This window comes from Vigna umbellata, chromosome 1 (assembly GCF_029865625.1).
Source record: "Vigna umbellata cultivar VRB3 chromosome 1, Vumbellata_1.0, whole genome shotgun sequence".
In the NCBI taxonomy this organism is placed as follows: domain Eukaryota; kingdom Viridiplantae; phylum Streptophyta; class Magnoliopsida; order Fabales; family Fabaceae; genus Vigna; species Vigna umbellata.
Genome location: NC_142165.1, coordinates 41,726,898 through 41,747,522, shown reverse-complemented (window position 1 = coordinate 41,747,522; position 20,625 = coordinate 41,726,898). Strand labels below are relative to the sequence as shown.

The following is a 20,625-nucleotide window of genomic DNA, read 5'->3' as shown; positions in this document are numbered from 1 at the left end:
ATGTAAATTGGATTTAGGGTTTATTGTTATTAACTTGCAATTTTGTTGTATTTTTTTCATTTATCCATCAAAACAAAAAAACAACATTGAATTTCCTAGAACTAGTTGCATAAGATAGATTAGTACTGGTAGGAGTAGCCCTACCTACAACTTTTAAGCAAATGGTGGCACCACTTGGCGGAGGCGAAGGATCACTGTATGCATACTTTATGTTTGTTATAATGACAATCATTCAATTTTCTAATACATGATTCCTCCAAGTGCCTTTCTAATTTTCAAAGAGGTACTCTTCCTAGTAATCGCTTTCTGTAAAGTCAAAAGCAACATGGAAAATTTCCCAACAATCATTGTGCAAATCAGGAAACTGGGTCTTCTGCATTTCATACAAATATAATCAATATCAAATTTCCTTCTTATTGCAATCATTTCAATAGTTTATATCTGGTCACTTCATCGTATCGTTTAATTTTACAGTGACATCAATAACATCTGAGTCAACTATACAAGAGATCAACATCATTTTTTACCCAAAATCTTAAGATAATGAGTTAACGAGCCTTTCACTTTTATATAGTGTTTTACTTTCTCATTTGTGTCACTTAAACTCATAATTGGATTCCCAACACAACTATATACATTAATCACCTTCAATAATCATATACTTTAAGTGTGTAATTATCACTGAGATACTGCTAATGAATACATGAAATGCACAGTGAGATTCATATCTCTCTCTCTGTCCTTGCATGGTGTAACACAACTCACTCATCTTTTTTGAAAAAAATTAACACAAAAGAATTGATGAATTTTATATCATGACTGACACACATTGAGAAACATAAAAGAAGGTTAGAAACAGTAATTGTGTCTACTTTTATCTAGGATAAACAATAAAAAAAAGTGACAACTAAAAGAAGACAAGTTAAAGGTCGTGAGATAAAATAGACCACTGCAATGACAGATTGAAGAACAGTGTAGATAATTAACAGGTCCCCGCGTTCCGTATCATATATATATATCTAACTTTCTACTAATTACAGCTCATTAATTCTAAATAGAAAATTTGTCTGTGATAGATATTGATTAGTCCAAAAAGAAACATGGAAACAGGTCTGCATTATTGAGTGGTGAAGTTAACACAGAAATATAGAATGCATATACGTTTACATCTGTTTATTGTTTCCCAAAGATTCCACACATGTTTCAAGGATTTAATATCAGAAACAGTTCTTTTCTTAAACTATTATGTTGTCACTCTCTTCTAAATAATCAATTATTTGTGCCTGGTTCAATGATAAACAAGTAATTTTTGCTTAAAAGATGTTACTATTTCCCACAACTTACTTGTACAGAAATTGAAAATGTGTGTTTCCTTTTATCAGACGTATAAAATCTTTCACACTTTGTATAAGAATAAAAGAATCTAACTAGAAAAGAAATTCATGAGAGCCAGCTGTTATGAAGTGGTTCTAGAGCTTCGTTTCATATACGTTGTGATTGTCGCATAAAACTAATCAGTGGATCGACCCAGTGATGCACTGTACGGACATTTTAAACACAAAACATCATTTTCTGGCACCAACTTTGCTGTTTGAGTGTGGAAGAGCTGCTGAATTATCTTCTTTTAATTTGTTTTTCATTTTCATTCTTATTCTTATTCTTTACAGAAATACCTATCACAATGAGTTAGGTTTCTTGTGTGATTATCAACTATATGCTATCTTTGTCATTAGACAGTCTAATCTCGTTTTAAGCAATAAACAAAAACTTTGTTTTCGTGTTCAAAGTTTCGTATCAATTTCGAGAATATATGTAGATAAAAATCTCTTTATAAACTAATTTTATAAAAATAAAATAAATTTAAAATTCTCTTCTTAACATATTATTAAAGTTTTAACTATAATTTTTTATACAAAATTATATGTTAAGAAAAAAAGATTGCATATTTTCTTTGGTTTTGATGATGAGATAAAAAATTAAGCAATTATTCGTCTTGGATTTCAGAGTTCTACTTCAATAAGAGAATAATTTTCTATGCAGATAAGTTTAAGTAATTGATAGCTTTTGTTCAGAAGTTAATCTTGGTGATGGATAAAAACACAGCATATTGTAAAAGATAATAGAAAGAAATGAGACAAAAATAAAGTAAAAGTGAAATGTCATAATTAGAATAGTATATTATAAAGTGGTTAAGAATTTATTCACAATCGTTTAATTATTTTTATGCGCGTTGTATACAGGATGACATATAAATTGGTATTTGCAAATTTATCTACTTAGTTTTAATGTTTACAAGAAATATTTTAAGTTATTGGAAATAAATGTGAATGAGGGTAAAAGAAAGTATATAAATGATTTTTTTTATTTAAATTATTTTATACTCTAATTTATTTGATACTTTAGTTTACAATTGATATGTTATAATTTCTTTATTATTGTCAAGTAGAGGGAAAAATGTATGTACTTTTAAGATGTTTATAATATGATTTTTTTTATTTGATTTTTATTTTAATAAAAAATTATTTAATAAATATTTGAATAGTTACTCATCTAAATGTAGATATATCCGTTATTCTATGATAATAAATGATTATGTGATAAAAAGTATTACAACATGATTATAAGTTTTTACTTTAATTGGTATATGGAGGGTTTTGTATAAGTTTCAATAGAAAAGTTTCAACCACAATTATTAATAATTTATTAAGTTATACAAATTGATATATAAATTCTAACAAGTTTTTAGTCTAATAACAACTGATGATTGTTTATTGGAAGGAAAAAAATTGTGATTTCACAAACTCAACGGATAAAATCTACAATAAATATAAAATAAATAATTTTTAGTAAATATAGTATTTGTATTTTAATTGTCTTTGTATTAATCAGAAAAATATAGGTAAGTATATGATAATGCCCACAAAGCTGGAAATTTTGTTTATACATGTTTTTAAATTAACTAATTAAAACATTTATTTTAAAAAAATAAAAAATTAAGAAAAGTTCAAAATTTAATTTTATATATACTTATACTTTTTATTTAAAATTAAATTATTTTTAAAAAAATGTATTTACTTATCTTCAATTTTTAAGATATATATATATATATATATATATATATATATATATATATATATATATGTGTGTGTGTGTGTGTGTGTGTGTGTGTGTGTGTGTGTGTGTGTGTGTGTGTGTGTGTGTGTGTGTGTGTGTGTGTGTGTGTGTTTTTTTTTTTTTTGCTTGAATTTTGGAAAACATTTTCAAAACCACTCTCAAAAATTGATACATCTGTCTTTAGTTGTCAAATATTAAAAGAGAAAATGAATGAAAATAACGTGAAGTATTCTAAGCCATCAAGTCCAGCGAGCTCAAAGTTTCAAGCCGCATCCTTCTACTTGGCCCAACTTCAAATGGAGTTGATCCGAGTTAAGTTGGGCCAGAATTTGTTGATTGAGAAAGAAAATGGATGTTGGGCTGGAATGTTGAACTAATATTTATTTTATGAGAGTTGCTCCCTCCACCACCGCTCCCTGCACCTCCCCATACCTTATTTGTCCTTCTATAAAACGGATGTCAACATCCGTTTCACCTTCAACGGATGTTGACATCCGTAACATCCATTTACATATTTTATATTTTAGTTTATTATTTTTATTTAAAAAAAAACTTCAACGGATGTGGCCACATCCGTTAACGGATCCGTTTAATATATTTTTAAAAAGTTTTTTATTTATTATTTAAATAATAATATATAAATTAAAATTATTATTATTATTTTATTAAATAAAATAAAATTAATTTATAAATAACTAAATAATAATTTTTAAAAAATTAAATAATATTTATATATTAATTTAAAATATAAAAAATTAAAAAACTAAAAACTAAAAAAAAAAAAGCAACGGATGTCGCCACATCCGTTAACGGATGTAGCACATCCGTTTTAATATGTTTATAACAAATTTTTTAATTATTATTTAAATAATAATACATAAATTAAAAGTAATAATAATTAATTTATTAAATAAAATAAAATTAATTTATAAATAATTAAGTAATAATTTTAAAATAATTAAATTATATTTATATATTAATTTAAAACAAAAAAAATAAAAAAACTAAACTAGAAAACAAAAAAAGTAACGGATGTCACGGATGTGGCACATCCGTTTTAATATATTTATAATAAATTTTTTAATTATTATTTAAATAATAATACATAAATTAAAATTAATAATAATTATTTTATTAAATAAAATAAAATTAATTTATAAATAATTAAGTAATAATTTTAAAATAATTAAATAATATTTATATATTAATTTAAAACAAAAAAATAAATAAACTAAAAACTAAAAAACAAAAAAGGCAACGGATGTCGCCACATCCGTTAACGGATGTAGCACGTCCGTGGAAGAATTTTTTTCTTCAACGGATGTTGACATCCGTTAAAGAAAAGGGGTGGGGGTGTAAGATATTTTAAAATATAAAGGATAATTTTGGAATTTTAAAAAAATGTGGTGGTGCAGGGAGCAAAGTGGGGTGGTGTAGGGAGTAAAACCCTTATTTTATTTTCTTCCTCGGTTATGTATCATTATTTTTATGTTAAAATTTTAAAATTGATAGTAGGATTTTTGAATAAAATAGAACCATCAAAATTCTTTAAAGTTATTATTTATTTTTTAAATAAAATAATGTATAATGTGTATATATTGGTGAGACAAGTTTTACAATCATTTAGATGACTTTATTCTTACAATGATTACACCAATCTAGCAACATATATTAGATGGATCTATTCATACACATATTATATGAGTTTATTCATACGCATTAAACAATTTTATTTGTTTTATGATTAGATGAGTCTTGCAAAATAAGTTAGTTGAATTTATTTATATATTGATTACACGAGTTTAGCAATACACATTAGACGAATGTTCATATGCTGATTAGACAAGTCTAACAATATATATTAGACGAATTTGTTAATGCATTGATCACGCGCGTGTCACAATACATATTAGACTAGTTTATTCATATATTGATTTATATTTTTAGTAATTTTATTTTACATATTTTTACCTGTCATTTATTTTTTTAGACGTTCTACTATATATATTTTTATATATATTTTATCCTTTGTATTTTTAGAAAGTCTATTATATATACTTTTACAAATATATTATTTTTTAAACCTATAAATCATTTTCACTTTTGATTTTATTTTAAACTTAATTATAAACTTAAAAATATTTATTTATTTTCTTAACTTTCATATCTCTTTTAAGGCTTAATTACCTACTTAGTCCCCATGTTCGGAGGTAATTTGCTGTTTAGTACCCGGTTTTAAAAATGTAGGCATTTGATACCTATGTTTTGAAATTTGTATCAATTGAATCCTACCCACTTAACGCCGTTATAAATCTAACGTTTTTCTGACATCAACTTTGAATTGTGGACGAGCGGTTGTGGACGATCGTCCCAACAGAGGAGGACGCTCGTCCAACACTGGAGGACGCTCGTCCAAACAGAGGAGGACGCTCGTCCAACAGTGGAGGACGCTCGTCCAACAGTGGAGGACGCTCGTCCAAACAGAGGAGGACGCTCGTCCAACAGTGGAGGACGCTCGTCCAACAGTGGAGGACGCTCGCCCAAACAGAGGAGGACGCTCGTCCAAACAGAGGAGGACGCTCATCCAACAGTGGAGGACGCTCGTCCAACAGTGGAGGACGCTCGTCCAAACAGAGGAGGACGCTCGTCCAACAGAAGAGGACGCTCGTCCAACGATGCTCGGACGCTCGTCCACTACCGCTCGTCCACAATTCAAAGTTGATGTCAGAAAAACGTTAGATTTATAACGGCGTTAAGTGGGTAGGATTCAATTGATACAAATTTCAAAACATAGGTATCAAATGCCTACATTTTTAAAACCGGGTACTAAACAGCAAATTACCTCCGAACATGGGGACTAAGTAGGTAATTAAGCCCTCTTTTAATAAACACACAAACAAACACCCTTTAATAGACACGGATCTAAAAATAGTTAATTAATAAATAAAAATAACCATTCATATTCTAACATAAACAAGATTTATTATGCATATATAATATTAACAATTGATTTTTCCTTATCACTTTATTTTCAGACCTACACCACCCCACATTGCTCCCTGCACCACCACATTTTTTTTAAATTCCAAAACTATCCTTTATATTATAAAATATCCTACACCCCCACCTCTTTTCTTAAACGGATGTCGACATCCGTTGAAGAAAAAATTATTCAACGGATGTCGACATCTATTGAAGAAAAAATTATTCAACGGATGTGCGACATCCGTTTGGTTTTTTTTTTAGTTTTTTAATTTATTGTATTTTAAATTAATATATAAATATTATTTAAATTTTTTAAAATTATTATATAATCATTTATAAATTAATTTAATTTAATTTAATAAAATAATTATTATTAATTTAATTTATGTATTATTATTTAAATAATAATCAAAATATTTTTAAAAAATTTATTGAAACGGATGTGCCACATTAATGGATGTAGCGACATCCGTTATAGTTTTTCCTTTTTTTAGTTTTTTATTTTTTAATTTATTATATTTTAAATTAATATATAAATATTATTTAATTTTTTTAAAATTATTACCTAATTATTTATAAATTAATTTTATTTTATCTAATAAAACAATTATTATTAATTTAATTTATGTATTATTATTTAAATAATAATCAAAATATTCTTAAAAATGTTTTTAAAACCGTTATAGTTTTTTTTTAGTTTTTTATTTTTTTTATTATATTTTAAATTAATATATAAATATTATTTAATTTTTTTAAAATTATTACTTAATTATTTATAAATTAATTTTATTTTATTTAATAAAATAATTATTATTAATTTAATTTATGTATTAATATATAAATAATAATCAAAATAATAATTATTATTAAAATGGATATGCCATTTTTTTAAATAAAAATAATAATCTAAAATATAAAATATGTAAACGGATGTCTACATCGGTTAAAAGTGAAACGGATGTTGACATCCGTTTTAGAGCAGGCAAAATAGGTATGGGGTAGTGCAGGGAGCAATTGAATGTGGTGGAGGGAGCAACTGTCTTATTTTCAAGTGTTGATTATTTACGAATGGGCCTTGTCCTCATCGGAGCCCAATTGGACCCATATAAGGATGTCATTCCTTTCCCTCCTCCAACATATTTTTTTACACACCTTTACTATTAACTGCATACTTCTTTTATTTATTTCAATCGCTTTTTTAATTTAGTCCTTTCTAGTTTTCCACGCTGAGTGGGGCGAATCAATGTCCAAAGTTTTTGTCAAAATACTTAATATATTTTGAAACTAAATTTTCAAAATACTGTTTAAAAATGCATAGGTAGTTTAGTACCGAAATAAACATCAACATATTCATTTTGTTTAGATAAGGGATACTTTGAAATATTAATTAAAAATGAAGTATAGTACAACTATCAGAAAGAGTGGTGCAAAAAGTAACCATTGTCTTACTCATATCCATGAGCCCAACTATCAGGACCAAATGTTGAGCCCAAGCCCACTAAGTGAGAACTCTTATCGAACCAGCAGCAACAAGAGTAAATAATTGAAAAACGGAAGAAAGATTTAACGAAGACTGAAATGTTGTTATGTACAATGAACTAAATAATTAACACCACTTCCAATTACGCTCCTCTCCACAAAATCGAAGATAATATTTACAGCATCGCTAAAAAATCTAACAGAAAAAACTAAGCTTTTTACAACATAAATTCAGTTTCAAACTTCTGCATCCTCCTGAAATTTCTCACAAGACAATAATGTTGTCATTCTGATTATCCTTGTTCATGTTCGTGTTCTAGTTCTACGCTAATGTTCCTGGGAAATGGAAAATTGGATATGCAATCACAGTAGAATGTCACCTTCCAGCATCCTCAGCACCTACATATAACAAAAGATAAAACGGTGAGAATGAAAAAATGTTAAGAGAGAAATGTAATGATTCAACCATGAAGACGTTAATCGCTTTTCCTACCTGTGACATTCGAGGCCTTAAATGAGGATCCCGTCCAATGCATAAAGAGGAACATTGCAGCATGCGATGTACCTCTTGATCAACATAGCAGTTTCTTAAACTCGGATCTACTAGTTTATAAATAGCTTGTTTTTCAAGCAATGGCCGTGCCTGTGCAACAGATTTTAAAAGATAGAATTGATTAAAGTGGGTAAGAACGATAAGAAGTAGAAGATTTACATTACTCGATTTGGGACTTAAAAATAAATGTTACCCATTCACTGAGACATTGTTGGCCTTTGGGGCGGTTTATATCCACTGCTTTTCTTCCTGTGATGAGTTCCAGCAGTACTATACCAAACGAGTACACATCAGCTTTTTCAGTAATTTGACCACTCTGAGCGTATTCTGGCGCCAAATACCTTTAAAGAAGAAAAGTTTTCATCATCATAACCTTTTTTACAACTAATCAAAGGAAAAAGGGAGAAAAAGAAATTGAGTTTCATTTCCCACTACCCAAATGTTCCTATCACTCTGGTTTCCACACCCATGTCTCCATCTGGTTGCCACCTAGCAAGTCCAAAATCTCCCACCTAACATCAATCACACCAGTTACTTCACACATTGCATATAATAAAACATACCTAATACCATAATAACACTGCTTAGTACATTTCAAAATTGAAGAAAAAAACGTACCAAAGCTTCAAAATCATGAGTGAGGAGGATATTATTGGGCCTCATGTCACGGTGCACAATACAACCCACTCTACATTCTTCATGAAGGTATCTCAAACCACGTGCTGCTCCAACTGCAATCTTTTGTCTTGCAGACCATTCCAGAACATTCTGCTTTCGTCCTGTAAATCCAAATCATCCCTTAGAATTTCATTTTCTCTCAATGCATAGGAAGATTTTCATGGAAAAATGTTCACACTGTGAAGGCCAACTACTGAAAAAACTATCTTAGATGTCATTGTTATCATAAGAAGTCAACAAAATGCAGAGGAATTTACTGTAGAGATGAGAATCCAGAGAGCCATTGCAGATGTATTCGTAAACCAGCAATCTTCTTCCGTTCTCCACACAGAACCCAATTAGCATCACAACATTGCGATGTTGTGCACAGCTTAAGACCTCAACTTCTGAGCAAAACTCTTTATCTCCTTGAGTGCTGGCTAATTTATACTGTTTCACAGCAATGACTTGTCCGTCATGCAGAACTCCACGGTGTACGGAACCAAAACCACCTTCTGCCAAGAAGTTTGCTTGTGAAAAACCACCCGTGGCAAGCTGCAATTCAGCAAATGTAAACCACCTTGGTGGATTTCCAAACACCGGTGCCTTGTGCTGACAAATGGAGCACAGTGGAGGAGGGCCAGGAGGTGAACCTTTAGCTAGTGAAATTGCTTCTCTGACACTTTTGCTCAAGTTCACATCAATTTTACAGTTAAGCATTCCCAGTATAGGATCTTCATCCAACTTTGAGAATTTCTGAAGCAAAGCTTCATATGCAGTTGCCAAAGTCTTGTCGCTGGATCTCTGCACGTTGTCTTCATGCTTTGAGAAATCACCATCCATGCAAATCACATTCGCAATCCATGGCTGAAAATATGAACTCTTGGACGACATGCTAAGCTTTTCGCTCTCGGAGTCAGACTCAATATCCTCTAGGTTTGTCAGTCCCTCGTGAACGAAGGTGAAACCTCTCCTTTGTCTCTCATAGTTGTCAGAGTGAAAAAATGGGGAAGTAGCAGGATCTGAGCTTGATATTGATGATGTTCCAACATCAGTTGCAGTCAATGGTGGTGACCCTTGTTCAGGACTGCTAGCAGGAGTAACAGCTGGACCTCTGATTATACCTCCATGTCCAGTGTTCTCTTTCAAGTTTCTTCTGAGTTTCAATGGACAACCCATGTTCAGTTCCATCTTAGGTGAACTGTTCAAATTCAAGCGCAGAATCTTTGGCCTAGACCGCTTCATCATTACAATATTGCAATGCAGCTGCTCCATGCAGTATTTCTTTTCATGCTTCAACTTTCTGCAAATAGACAATCATCTTCGGTGTATGAGTAATTGGGAAAACTTCACAGATGTATCAAGCAACAACGCAGCCTTTAACAAAGAAAGTTAAAAATTACTTGTCCAATATAACCCAGCTTGACTCAACTCTCTTGGCCTCAGCGGCCACACCTCCACATGAAGAACCAGAAAGAATCTTCACTCTGATCTTTATCTGTGTAAATTGTTTGACAGTTTAGGAAAACCGAACACTAGACATAAAGAAAGAAAGAAAGAATATGCATATATGGAAGCTATTACAATGTTATGTATGTCCCAACCTTCTCTGGATCGTAAAAATCATGGAGTTGAAGCACTAACTGAGAACAGGATTTTGTTATAACTTCTTTCTGATCTGAAGCAGTTCCTAAACTGGATCTCCAATTACTGGAGGCACAGTCAGTGGTAAATCTTGAAAATCCCCATACCCTCTTGCCTGCAAATGCAGAAATTGTAGTCAGTTATGAACCTCGATACAAGAATGAGTAGAACAGGTTTCTGGATTGTTCAGATCTCTAGCAACGCCGAGGTCCTAAAGCCTTACATATTTGAAGGTTCAAAACAGAATTGCGTAGAATGTGCCAACCAGTGCCTCATTCTCTGTATTCATCTTCTAGTTTACTTTTTCTATAACTCAGTTTTATAAAGCCATTAATGTGAAACTAAACTGAGTAATGTAACTAAGAAAGAGCCAAACCAATCAGATATAAATTAAAAGGAAAAAAAGAGAGAGAGAGAGAGAGAGAGAATGAAGAAAAGTAAGCAATACTTGAAGAAAGAGCCGGAATGACCACCAACAGCTTAATGCAATCCCCTGGTTGAACAACATGAGTCAAAGCCCACACCAGAGCAGTCCTTGAGATATCTCTGGAAGCTTTAACTGCAACCACAACCACTTTCCCGGTGGTTTCTGAGGTGCCCATCTCTTCTTCATGACGACCCTTTTGGCTGCTCATCTCAAATTCTCAACTTGGTAGGAGAATCAACCACCAAAAGCCATCTGAAACGCTGAATCAGCCAAAATATTGCAACTTTGCAGCGATGAACAGTGACAACAAACACCCTCGGAAACCAAGGTCTTCTTCTTTTGTGTTACCCAGAAACGAAAAAGTAGAAGGCCACACACTTCAAGGCACTTTAGTTAAACAACCTTCCAGTTAAAGCACAAGTGAAAATCCACGCTTAACAGTGACTCCACTGCTACAGAAGAAAGGACAGATTTTGTTACATTACATGACATAAAATTACAAACCAGGGATGCCCAATTCACGTTGAGTGCGTGAGACCATGGGAACAGAATCCATTACCCCATCCATCTCTTATTATTACCATTTTCTTCTGACATATTATGTATTATGATTGAGACAACAAGCGCCTTTGAAAATTGAAATTAAAAAAAGGGATCATTTCCAATCAAATAAGGACAGGAAGAAATGGACAGTTTTTAGGTGAGAGTGTAGAGACAAATTCTGTTCACTAATCCCAAAAATGAATGAAAAAGGCCCATGTCATGTTAATCATGTAAACCACCGAAGTTAGTTCCCTTCTTAGAAACCCAAAAAAGTTCAAGCCATTTCCGGTTACCGAAAATTATGAGATGAAAAAGGTAGTACATGAATGAGAGCAGTGTAAAATATGTCGCTTGAACCGAGGGAAATGGATATTAAAAGTACTAGTAGTATTATACTATGAGCAAATGATCACAAAGGTTTTGCTTAGAAATCACTCTTATAGTTGTCAAATGGAGTGACATTGATGACACGACATGTGGATTTTTTTTTTTAACTAAGTGGGGAGGTGCATCTTGTGCGAGTTACAAGGCATTGAACTAACTGAAGTCTTTGAAAATTCCAATTACAAAGATTATTTAATTTAGCAGTTTTGAGCTCAAAATTACAGCTCAGTTGAAGTGAATTCCCACTCAACATTTGGCAGAAGAAGGTGCAATAAATACCAAAACATAGAAAGAGCTGAAATGAGAAATATTTAGTAGGGTGTTGCTTTCATGGTGGCAATTGGTATTATTAAAGGGAGAAAAGTTTTCCTTTGTGAAAGGATGGCCTAAGGCCACACCATTGACTCCATTATGCCCACTTTGCTTGGTATACATTTGGTGGGGGTCAAGAAGCATTCATGGTTGAAGTGAAAGAGTGATGTCATTACAGAGCACTCCATAGTGCATATGCATATTCAATGGACTATGTCTGCACTGCAGATTTATAACAATCAAGATATACTTGGCTGAAACTGTTTCAAATGGGTTATGATCTCTCTGTCTCTCTCTGTCTCTCTCATATATATAGCCAAGATGGCATAGACTGATAAGACACTAGTTTCGTGAATTCAAGTACACATCTATCTTAGCAACAATAAGGAACTTATGTCTTAATATAGGATCAAAGTTTAACAGGATATCTAATATGTCTATTATATAATAAACACGTGTATGTAAGTTAGGAATGGTTTACATCAAATATTAAACTTAGATAAACTATACTTTTAATCATTTTTTAAATAATTCAAATTTAATGAACCTAATTCTTGAATCTATGTTCTCATTAGTTAGATGATGATGCAAAATTATTTCAGAGTTGATCATGTTATTTTAAGTTTCAATTCATTCTTTATTAATTTTTTTGTTTATTTAATATTCAAAATTCTATATTTTTCAATTAAACTTACTTTTTTATTTATTTTAGTTTTTGTGATCCAATCATAAAAAATCACATGATATATTCAACAAAACTAAACCCAAAATAACATGTGAAGACAATTAAGTAAGATAATGAGAAGGGATAATTATCATCTCACTTAGTTAAAAAATATTAATTAATAAAAACTTAATTAAAAAGTATAACTTCTTTAGTACTATAAAAATTTAATAGAAACTGAATTAAAAATATCTAAATTTATTAAAAGTTAAAATTTAATTAAGCCTTCAATATATATATAATATTAATAATTAAATAACATATTTATACAAATTTATATTATGTAAAATTTGACTGAGATTATCATTAAAAAAAATTGTGAGTTCACTTGTAGATCTCACTATTTATTATTACCATCCTAACAAAAATACAACAGTACAGTGTTTTCTTTTTCTTTTAGTCAAAGACTTGCAAAGACTTTCAAAAGATACCAAAAATTAAATAAAGATATCGTGATTTAATTGTAATACACAAGCTGATAGGTAATAATATTATAGTAAGGTAGTAAAGTATATTTATACTCATCCTTATGAGAGATAGATTCCAGCCCATGTTCTGTTAAATAACAACTTTTATTGTCAATTTTCATGCTTGTACTCATGTGTATGCTTAAAAACTTATTACACATATATTTCAATGTACTATTTATCAAAATAATAAAATAGAATCATCATTTTGATATTAAGTTAATTAAGAAAAATAGAAAAATAAATTAAGTGTGCGATATATTAATTAAAAACTACTTAAAGATATTTCAGAATCAGGTTATGAAATTAGTTCATTATATATTTTTTTAATTAATTTGTATTTATTGCTAATATAACACTTAATTACATTAATATTCAAAAGGAATTTATCATTTCATTATATCATCCTTTTCAATAGCATGAAGTGATATTCATAGTAGATTAAAAGAGTGAAAATATATATTTCTTATAAATTGGATTGAAATGTATGAGCTCATTTGAAAGAAAGTCAAAATAATGATAAATAGTTATGTTTCTCAAATGTTGGACTCTCAAAATAAGGGTATGATGCCCTTAAATGATATTTCATCCCAGTAATCGTGCATTTTCCTCAATTTTCAATAAAAATCTGACTCATCTACACTTTTTATATATAAATATAAAGTATTCAACCAAATTAACTTTTACTTTGGAACAAGTATTGTATATTTTAATTTTATCTCAATTAGTGCTTTTTCAATATTTTTATCACATAAACAAAATAATGAATTTTTATATAGTGACCACTGACTCTTAATTTTTAAAAAGATTCTTTCTATTAAATTAGAGTTTAAGTTCTAATAGAAATTTTTACTCTTATTTATTTTAAATTTCGGTTGTTCTTTACTTTTTCTTTTACAAAGTAATGTTTCGTGCATTAAAACATGATAAAATTCATAATTACACTATTTTTTTTATTGCTTTCTTATTTCCTTTTTTTTCTGCATTTATATATTTTGATACTGGAAAGAGTTGAGAAAAAAAGGGGTAAATTTTAAAATATGAGTTTCAAAATAAATTAAAAAATTAATAGATTTGTTGAACTATATAAGTTTAAATATTAAATATTCTCTATGTGTAATTTACTCTAATTTTATTCGGGGTTAGGTGTAACTAATTGGATAGTAAGCCAAAATTCATGTGGTTTTATTTTATTTTTGCGGTTGGAAAACATTGAGCAATATTGTATTGCATATGCCATTGCTTGCATGTTAGACATGGTAACGTGGCACAGCTGTTTGAGGTTGTCAGATTTTCTTACAGGTTATAACAATTCATTATAGGAAGAAGTAGGACTTCAGATCTTTCAAGGGAAACTTTCTTTTTATAGAGAAAACAACTTTCAAATTTTGATTCTAGAAAATGTTAAGCAATGTCTTAAGGGTAATCCTTTTAAAATTAAGGTTTACATATTCATTTGTTATTTATAATTATACACTTTTTTATTTTAATATTTTTGTATTCAATCTATACAAACGATCTTGGTTTTGTCTTATTTTTCTAATTAAAAATAATTTGGTGACATCTTTTTAATGTTGACGTGGGTTGAAGTATGATTAAGATTCTATATTTGGCTTTTAATTTTAATTTTGATATATGTTTAACGTTACCTTTCAGTTTATACACAAAAACACTTTTGTTTTAATTTCCACATTAGTACTCCAAATTTTGTTCTGATTAATATTATTGTTGTTAAAAATAGACGTCGTTTATAACTCATGAAGTTATGATGGTTGAGAAAGGACAAGTATATTTTTATTAATTTATTTTAAAATATTCTTATCTAAAATAAATAGTTCTGTTTTTAAATGTTATTATATTTAACAAATTTTAATTTAATTGGTTAATTCGTGCTATACGTAACATATGTTTTATAAAATCAGTTTGAATTTAGTGGAACTTATGATGTACAAATATGATATGTATTCGATATGTTTGTTTTGAAAATAATATAAGATATGATAAATTATATATGCATATTGAAAAGCGTATAATAATTTTTAAAAACACAATATATATGATTGTTATTTTGTAAATCTAAATTAAAATTATATGTATTAAAATTGTCAATATAAAAAATTAAAATTAGTGTGTATTACTGCTTTATAAATTAAATACTTCATTAATAAATATTGATAAAATATTACAAAATATTGGACAAAGATACGTCTAAGATATAAATACGTTACCCAAATTAAAATATTAGTGTATAATAAAGTGTAACAATATAAGACTTGTTAAGTTAAGATTGTTCCTACTTTAATATTTGGTAAAAATTATTTTCACTTATATATTTATCGTAGGTTATATCTATTGTTACATTAAGATTTCGATCTTTTCAATATATCCACTAACGTCTATCATGTATGGTGTTTGACCTTTTTCATAAATTTAGAATACAAATTAAAATATAAGTTCACGTCTAATTTAAATTTAAAAAATTAATTTATTAAGTACAATTTATATTTATTTACATATATTATATTTTAATTACATGTCTAGATTATACAAACCAACAAAATTAATTTATAAAGTACAATTTTATCTATTTACATATTATATTTTAATTACATATCTAGATTACGTAGAATCTCTAACCACTTGAAGATGCTAAATCGAAATCTACCTTTTTTTTTATATAAAATATGGAATTCTAGCAACATTTATGTTTATTGGTCAAGCATAAGGGAAATAGTTGGACATGAGAAAAACGATGGTATAGAGTTGTGTCACTAAAACTCGTGTATGAGCGGTGAGGACCATGAAACAAAGTTTAAATATGCTTATATATAAAATAGTAACTCTGAACCACAAATTTGTAAGATTCCTACAATGCATAGTGTCCTTTCATTAAGAGTGTTAATACTTTGACATCTCTCTTGATAAAAATCTAATCAATTTACAACGACTTATGTATTATGAGATACAATTACAAAAATATCCTTCACTGGTTATATCTGTTCTTAATAAAATACCAGTCAAAATATCTTTTGCATTACTCATTTGATTAATCGTGAATGAATGATAAAAGTCATAGATGTCTTTACTGTACTATTGTACACAGAGTATTAGCATTCATTTCCATCAATCTCGCATTTCATTTTTTGATGATTATGTATCTGTTATGCTAGGAACTAGTATTGCTAGATATCCAATTAGGTATAGGATAAAGTGTTGGTAAGTGCAAGGCTATACAACCCTGTAATCTATGACTAGAGTGATGTATCAAACCAAACATTAATCATATTTTGAGTGCTATGATATGAAATATTAACATTGAGTCAAACTTGAGGTTAGAAGGTCAGAATAATGTTTCTTTTTATGGTTCATTAAAAAAAAATCTTTTATGGATTTTGGTTGGGTTCTGTAATAGTTCTCGTTAGTTTTCAGATGAGCTGTTTTTCTAAAAAAAAATTAATGAACAAGCACCAAATTGGTTCCAGTTAAACTGGCCAAACCAACAGTTTTGGTTTTTAAAAGAATATCTTTCAGCCATTAGAAAAATGCTGCAATGGTAGGAGAGAGAGAGAGAGAGAGAGAGAGAGAGAGAGAGAGAGAGAGAGAGAGAGAGGAAACAATGTTCCATAACTGTAACGTATTTAGCAGAAGACAAAAAATCTTAAAAGCTTCTGAAGAGTGCGTGCACTAACAATAATTATTCCTATAGTTTTCCTATCTGCTGGAATACATGAAGAGAAATTGTGTAAGTTAGGTGGAGTACAAAACCCCTTCAAAGAATCACTTCACTCGAGTTTCATGGAGTTATACCCTTATTGAATCTCTAAGGTGCCAAAGGCTGGAGCATTGGTAACCCACAGGGGAAGGGTGTGAGTATCTATCCTAGCAACTAGTGGGGGTTATTTTGTTTATAAGGTTGAGTAGAATGCTCTCCAACTCCTCCCCATTGCTCCAATCATGAACTTCTGCAGAAACTAATTTTGGGTCACTTTGAATCCGATTCCAGAGCGGATAATTTTTCCTTGGCATCACAAAATCATCTCCCTTCAGCCTCAAAGTTGGGCAATAATCACCTATTCCATCTCCAAGGTAGATGATTTTTCTTTCATTTCCAGGAAAAGAACCTCGAATTTGGGCTATCACTAAACCCTAAGATAGAAAAAAGAAAACAACCAAAGTACATACTTAAAAAACAAAGTTCATTTTTTAAACTAAATTAAATCTTAAAACATATATCTAATCTGAAATAATTACTATCAAATTATCCATCCTCTATTAGTACAATTTAATTAAAGTTAATGTAAGTTTTCATGCAACAAGTTAATGCTGACCTTGCACATGTTGGGAGGGCAGAGGGAACAAGCATGAGGAGACAAGGCTGAATCATGAAAGGGAGTGACACGAAGACGTCCTTCATTATCTACAAAACCAGGGTTTGTATTAATCTGTGAAAAGCAACCTAATAAACCATGGTGTTCCAGAATGGTCCGAATGGAAAACATATTTGCGTCACTGATTATCCTCAAGTCGCACCTGCAAATTCAAATATCACAGCGTTATATTAAAGCAAAGCCAAAATTAACGATGAAAAACAGAGAAGAGGATTAAATTACCCAAGAGCGTGTGCAGATTTGATGGCTGAAACAATGTTGGGATGCAAGGGGGTTCTTTTAAGGCACTCTGCAATGTGATCGACAGTGATTCCGTTCGAGTGGAGCTCCTCCATGATCCTATCCTGAATCAATTTTCAAACGCGAAAATGAGCATGGAGGGTTTCAATTACAGGATTCATGCACGAGTATCAGAGAAAAATGGTACTGTTACTGTACCATGAGAGAGGTCCAAGGCATGGTTTGCCTAAGTTGGTTGAATAGGTGGGTGAGACCCAACTCCTTGATGATCCATCTGTCACTGTCATCGTCCATTATGGTTCGATCAAAGTCGAAAACCACCGTCGCCGCCACGCTTCCGCCCATTTTAGCCCTTCTCAATCTACCACTGATTGAAAAGATTGAAGGTGTAATGATAATAAAATACCCTAAGAAAAGGGTGTGAATTTTTTTCTCAAAAAACAAAATACAATTTAAAAAAAATTAAAAAAAGTACCAAAACCAACCCTACTTCATTTTGTTTATACAACATCTTTTTGCAGCCAATACACGGAAAAATCGATTGGAACTTTAATTTGTTAGGACTGGATTTTGACCTAATTTCTATGTTTTAAAAATATTTCATAAAATTAAAATTAGTTTTTAATTATTATATTAATATTAATATATTGAATGTAACTTAAAATCAATTTATATCAATAATTTAAGATATTAAATAAATAAGAAATAATAGTAACAATGTTAATGTAATAATAATTTAACAATTAGGAGGTACTGTAATTATTAAAGCAATTTAAATTTAAAAGTAATACTATTCATTAAAATCAATTATTAAAATAAGTTGGTAAATTTATTATTAATGTGAACTTGTGTTCATTAATAAGTTTAGTTTATTATCATTAACCATAAATGTTTAAATTTATTAATAGGTTGAAATTTAATAATAAATTAAATGAAAAACAATGTTAGAAATAAAACTATTGTTTAAATGACAAGAGAGCTAATTATTTAATATTGTTAATAGAAATATGTGTTTTACTTTTATATACAATTATATTATTTTTTTCTCTTTAACCAACAAGTGAAAAAATGAATAAATGATAATTTATTATTATGAATGTAATTGTGACATTTTATAATAAAAGTACTAATTATTATATCGAGTGAAAAAAAAACTTGATATAATAAATGAAAAAGATAAATTTATTATGGATCTATCACAATTATTGAAACGCATTAGTACAGATATAATTATAATGAAGAGTTATTAAGTTTGTTATTAAAAGATTTGTCATAGTAAAATTTTACTATGTTTCACACCCGACATGTTTGTTAGTTCCACATTTTTTTTAATCAACAAAGTATAAATATTTATAAATATAATAGAATATTTGGAGGTACTCCAACCTGTATACACAAATAAAAAAAAAAAAAAAGTTGTACATATTCCCTGCCACCTATGTTATGGTAAGACCTGTACATTTGATGTAAAAAAGCCCTACCATCGAACCATCCAATTTGTTCTCAACTCAAAAAATTCAAACAAGCATATATTAATATGTATTTGCAAGGAAAACATATTTAATAAAACATACATAAATACAATTACTTTAATCCTTGTAATACTCTCCAACCTTAATAACTATGTTTACGCGGTTCAAATGAAGGTTGTTGTCGAGATGGAGATAGTTGATGTTATGATTTTCCTCACTATTTCATATTGTGTCCTTCACATATGTTACTGGAGTTCCTTTCTCTTACCATACATACTTTCCTTTACTTTCGTCTTTTTGATTGTTTAGCTACTTGCATTTGTCCACTTTATAACCTATGAAAATTTTAAAAAACCATACATGCTTTCCAAAGTAAAGTGAATTTTTAGTTCAATCCACACAATTTAACAACTCCTCCATTATTTCTAAAGGATGTTTATGATTTTACAACCCTTATCATTAAGTACAATTTTTACCTTAATTTTAAGCTCTGCACCATGTTTAGATACCAATCAGTGTATGACATATTACATTTACGTTTAACTATGCATTCAATCGAGTCATAGTACTTCTTCTACATCTACCTTCCTATTCCTAAAAATAAGCTTGTTTCTTTGAATCTAAATGATCCAAATAATTGTTATATACATTCCTTTCCATATTCTATTTTAATTTCTATACTATATGAAGTATACCGATCGAAATTGATTGTCTTTAGCTCTACAAATATATTGCATTAATGATTAATTATTGGATTTGATTACCTAAAATATATTGCACTAATGGTTAATCAATGGACGTGGCTATCAGAAGTCTTATAAGTAGACAACTGATGTCCAGGTATAATCATCTTCTTCTATCCTAATAAAATATAGATTTCTTTATGAAACATATCTGACTTGAGCGTTGGAATGTCTTCTGCAGGTCAACCACCAATCGGAAAGGATTACTTAAAGAGTTGGCCAATCGGAACATAACAAAAAAGAACGACCGACCCTCGGACAAATGTTACCGAACAATTTTCATTTAATTCCATTAGATAAAAGTGTTGAAAACAAACTTAAACTTACTTATGATTTACTAAGGTTAATGTTACTGGGATCAAAGATCTAGGAAAATGCAATTTTTTTTTCAACAACTGTCATAAATAAATATATAAATATATATATATATATATATATATATATATATATATATATATATATATATATATATATATATATATATGTATGTATG

General features: G+C 29.4%; 2 protein-coding genes across 2 annotated transcripts; both read right to left on the bottom strand.

Annotated features, from left to right (window-relative positions):
* Positions 1-7,642: 7,642 nt before the first annotated feature.
* Positions 7,643-11,738, bottom strand: LOC124823264 (inactive protein kinase SELMODRAFT_444075-like). Its single transcript, XM_088103152.1, has 9 exons — positions 10,881-11,738; positions 10,393-10,547; positions 10,192-10,286; positions 9,067-10,091; positions 8,750-8,910; positions 8,567-8,643; positions 8,325-8,472; positions 8,072-8,221; positions 7,643-7,977 (listed from the first exon to the last, which is right to left on the bottom strand). The coding sequence occupies exons 1-9, from the start codon at positions 11,065-11,067 to the stop codon at positions 7,942-7,944; spliced, it is 2,034 nt and encodes a 677-aa protein (XP_087959278.1). The 5' UTR covers positions 11,068-11,738; the 3' UTR covers positions 7,643-7,941.
* A 5,156-nt stretch (positions 11,739-16,894) lies between these two features.
* Positions 16,895-18,361, bottom strand: LOC124823263 (Pyridoxal phosphate phosphatase-related protein). Its single transcript, XM_047295440.2, is given in 5 exon segments — positions 16,895-17,173; positions 17,175-17,435; positions 17,618-17,819; positions 17,900-18,021; positions 18,116-18,361. Coding segments are annotated over 5 exon segments (807 nt in total). The 5' UTR covers positions 18,263-18,361; the 3' UTR covers positions 16,895-17,098.
* Positions 18,362-20,625: the final 2,264 nt, after the last annotated feature.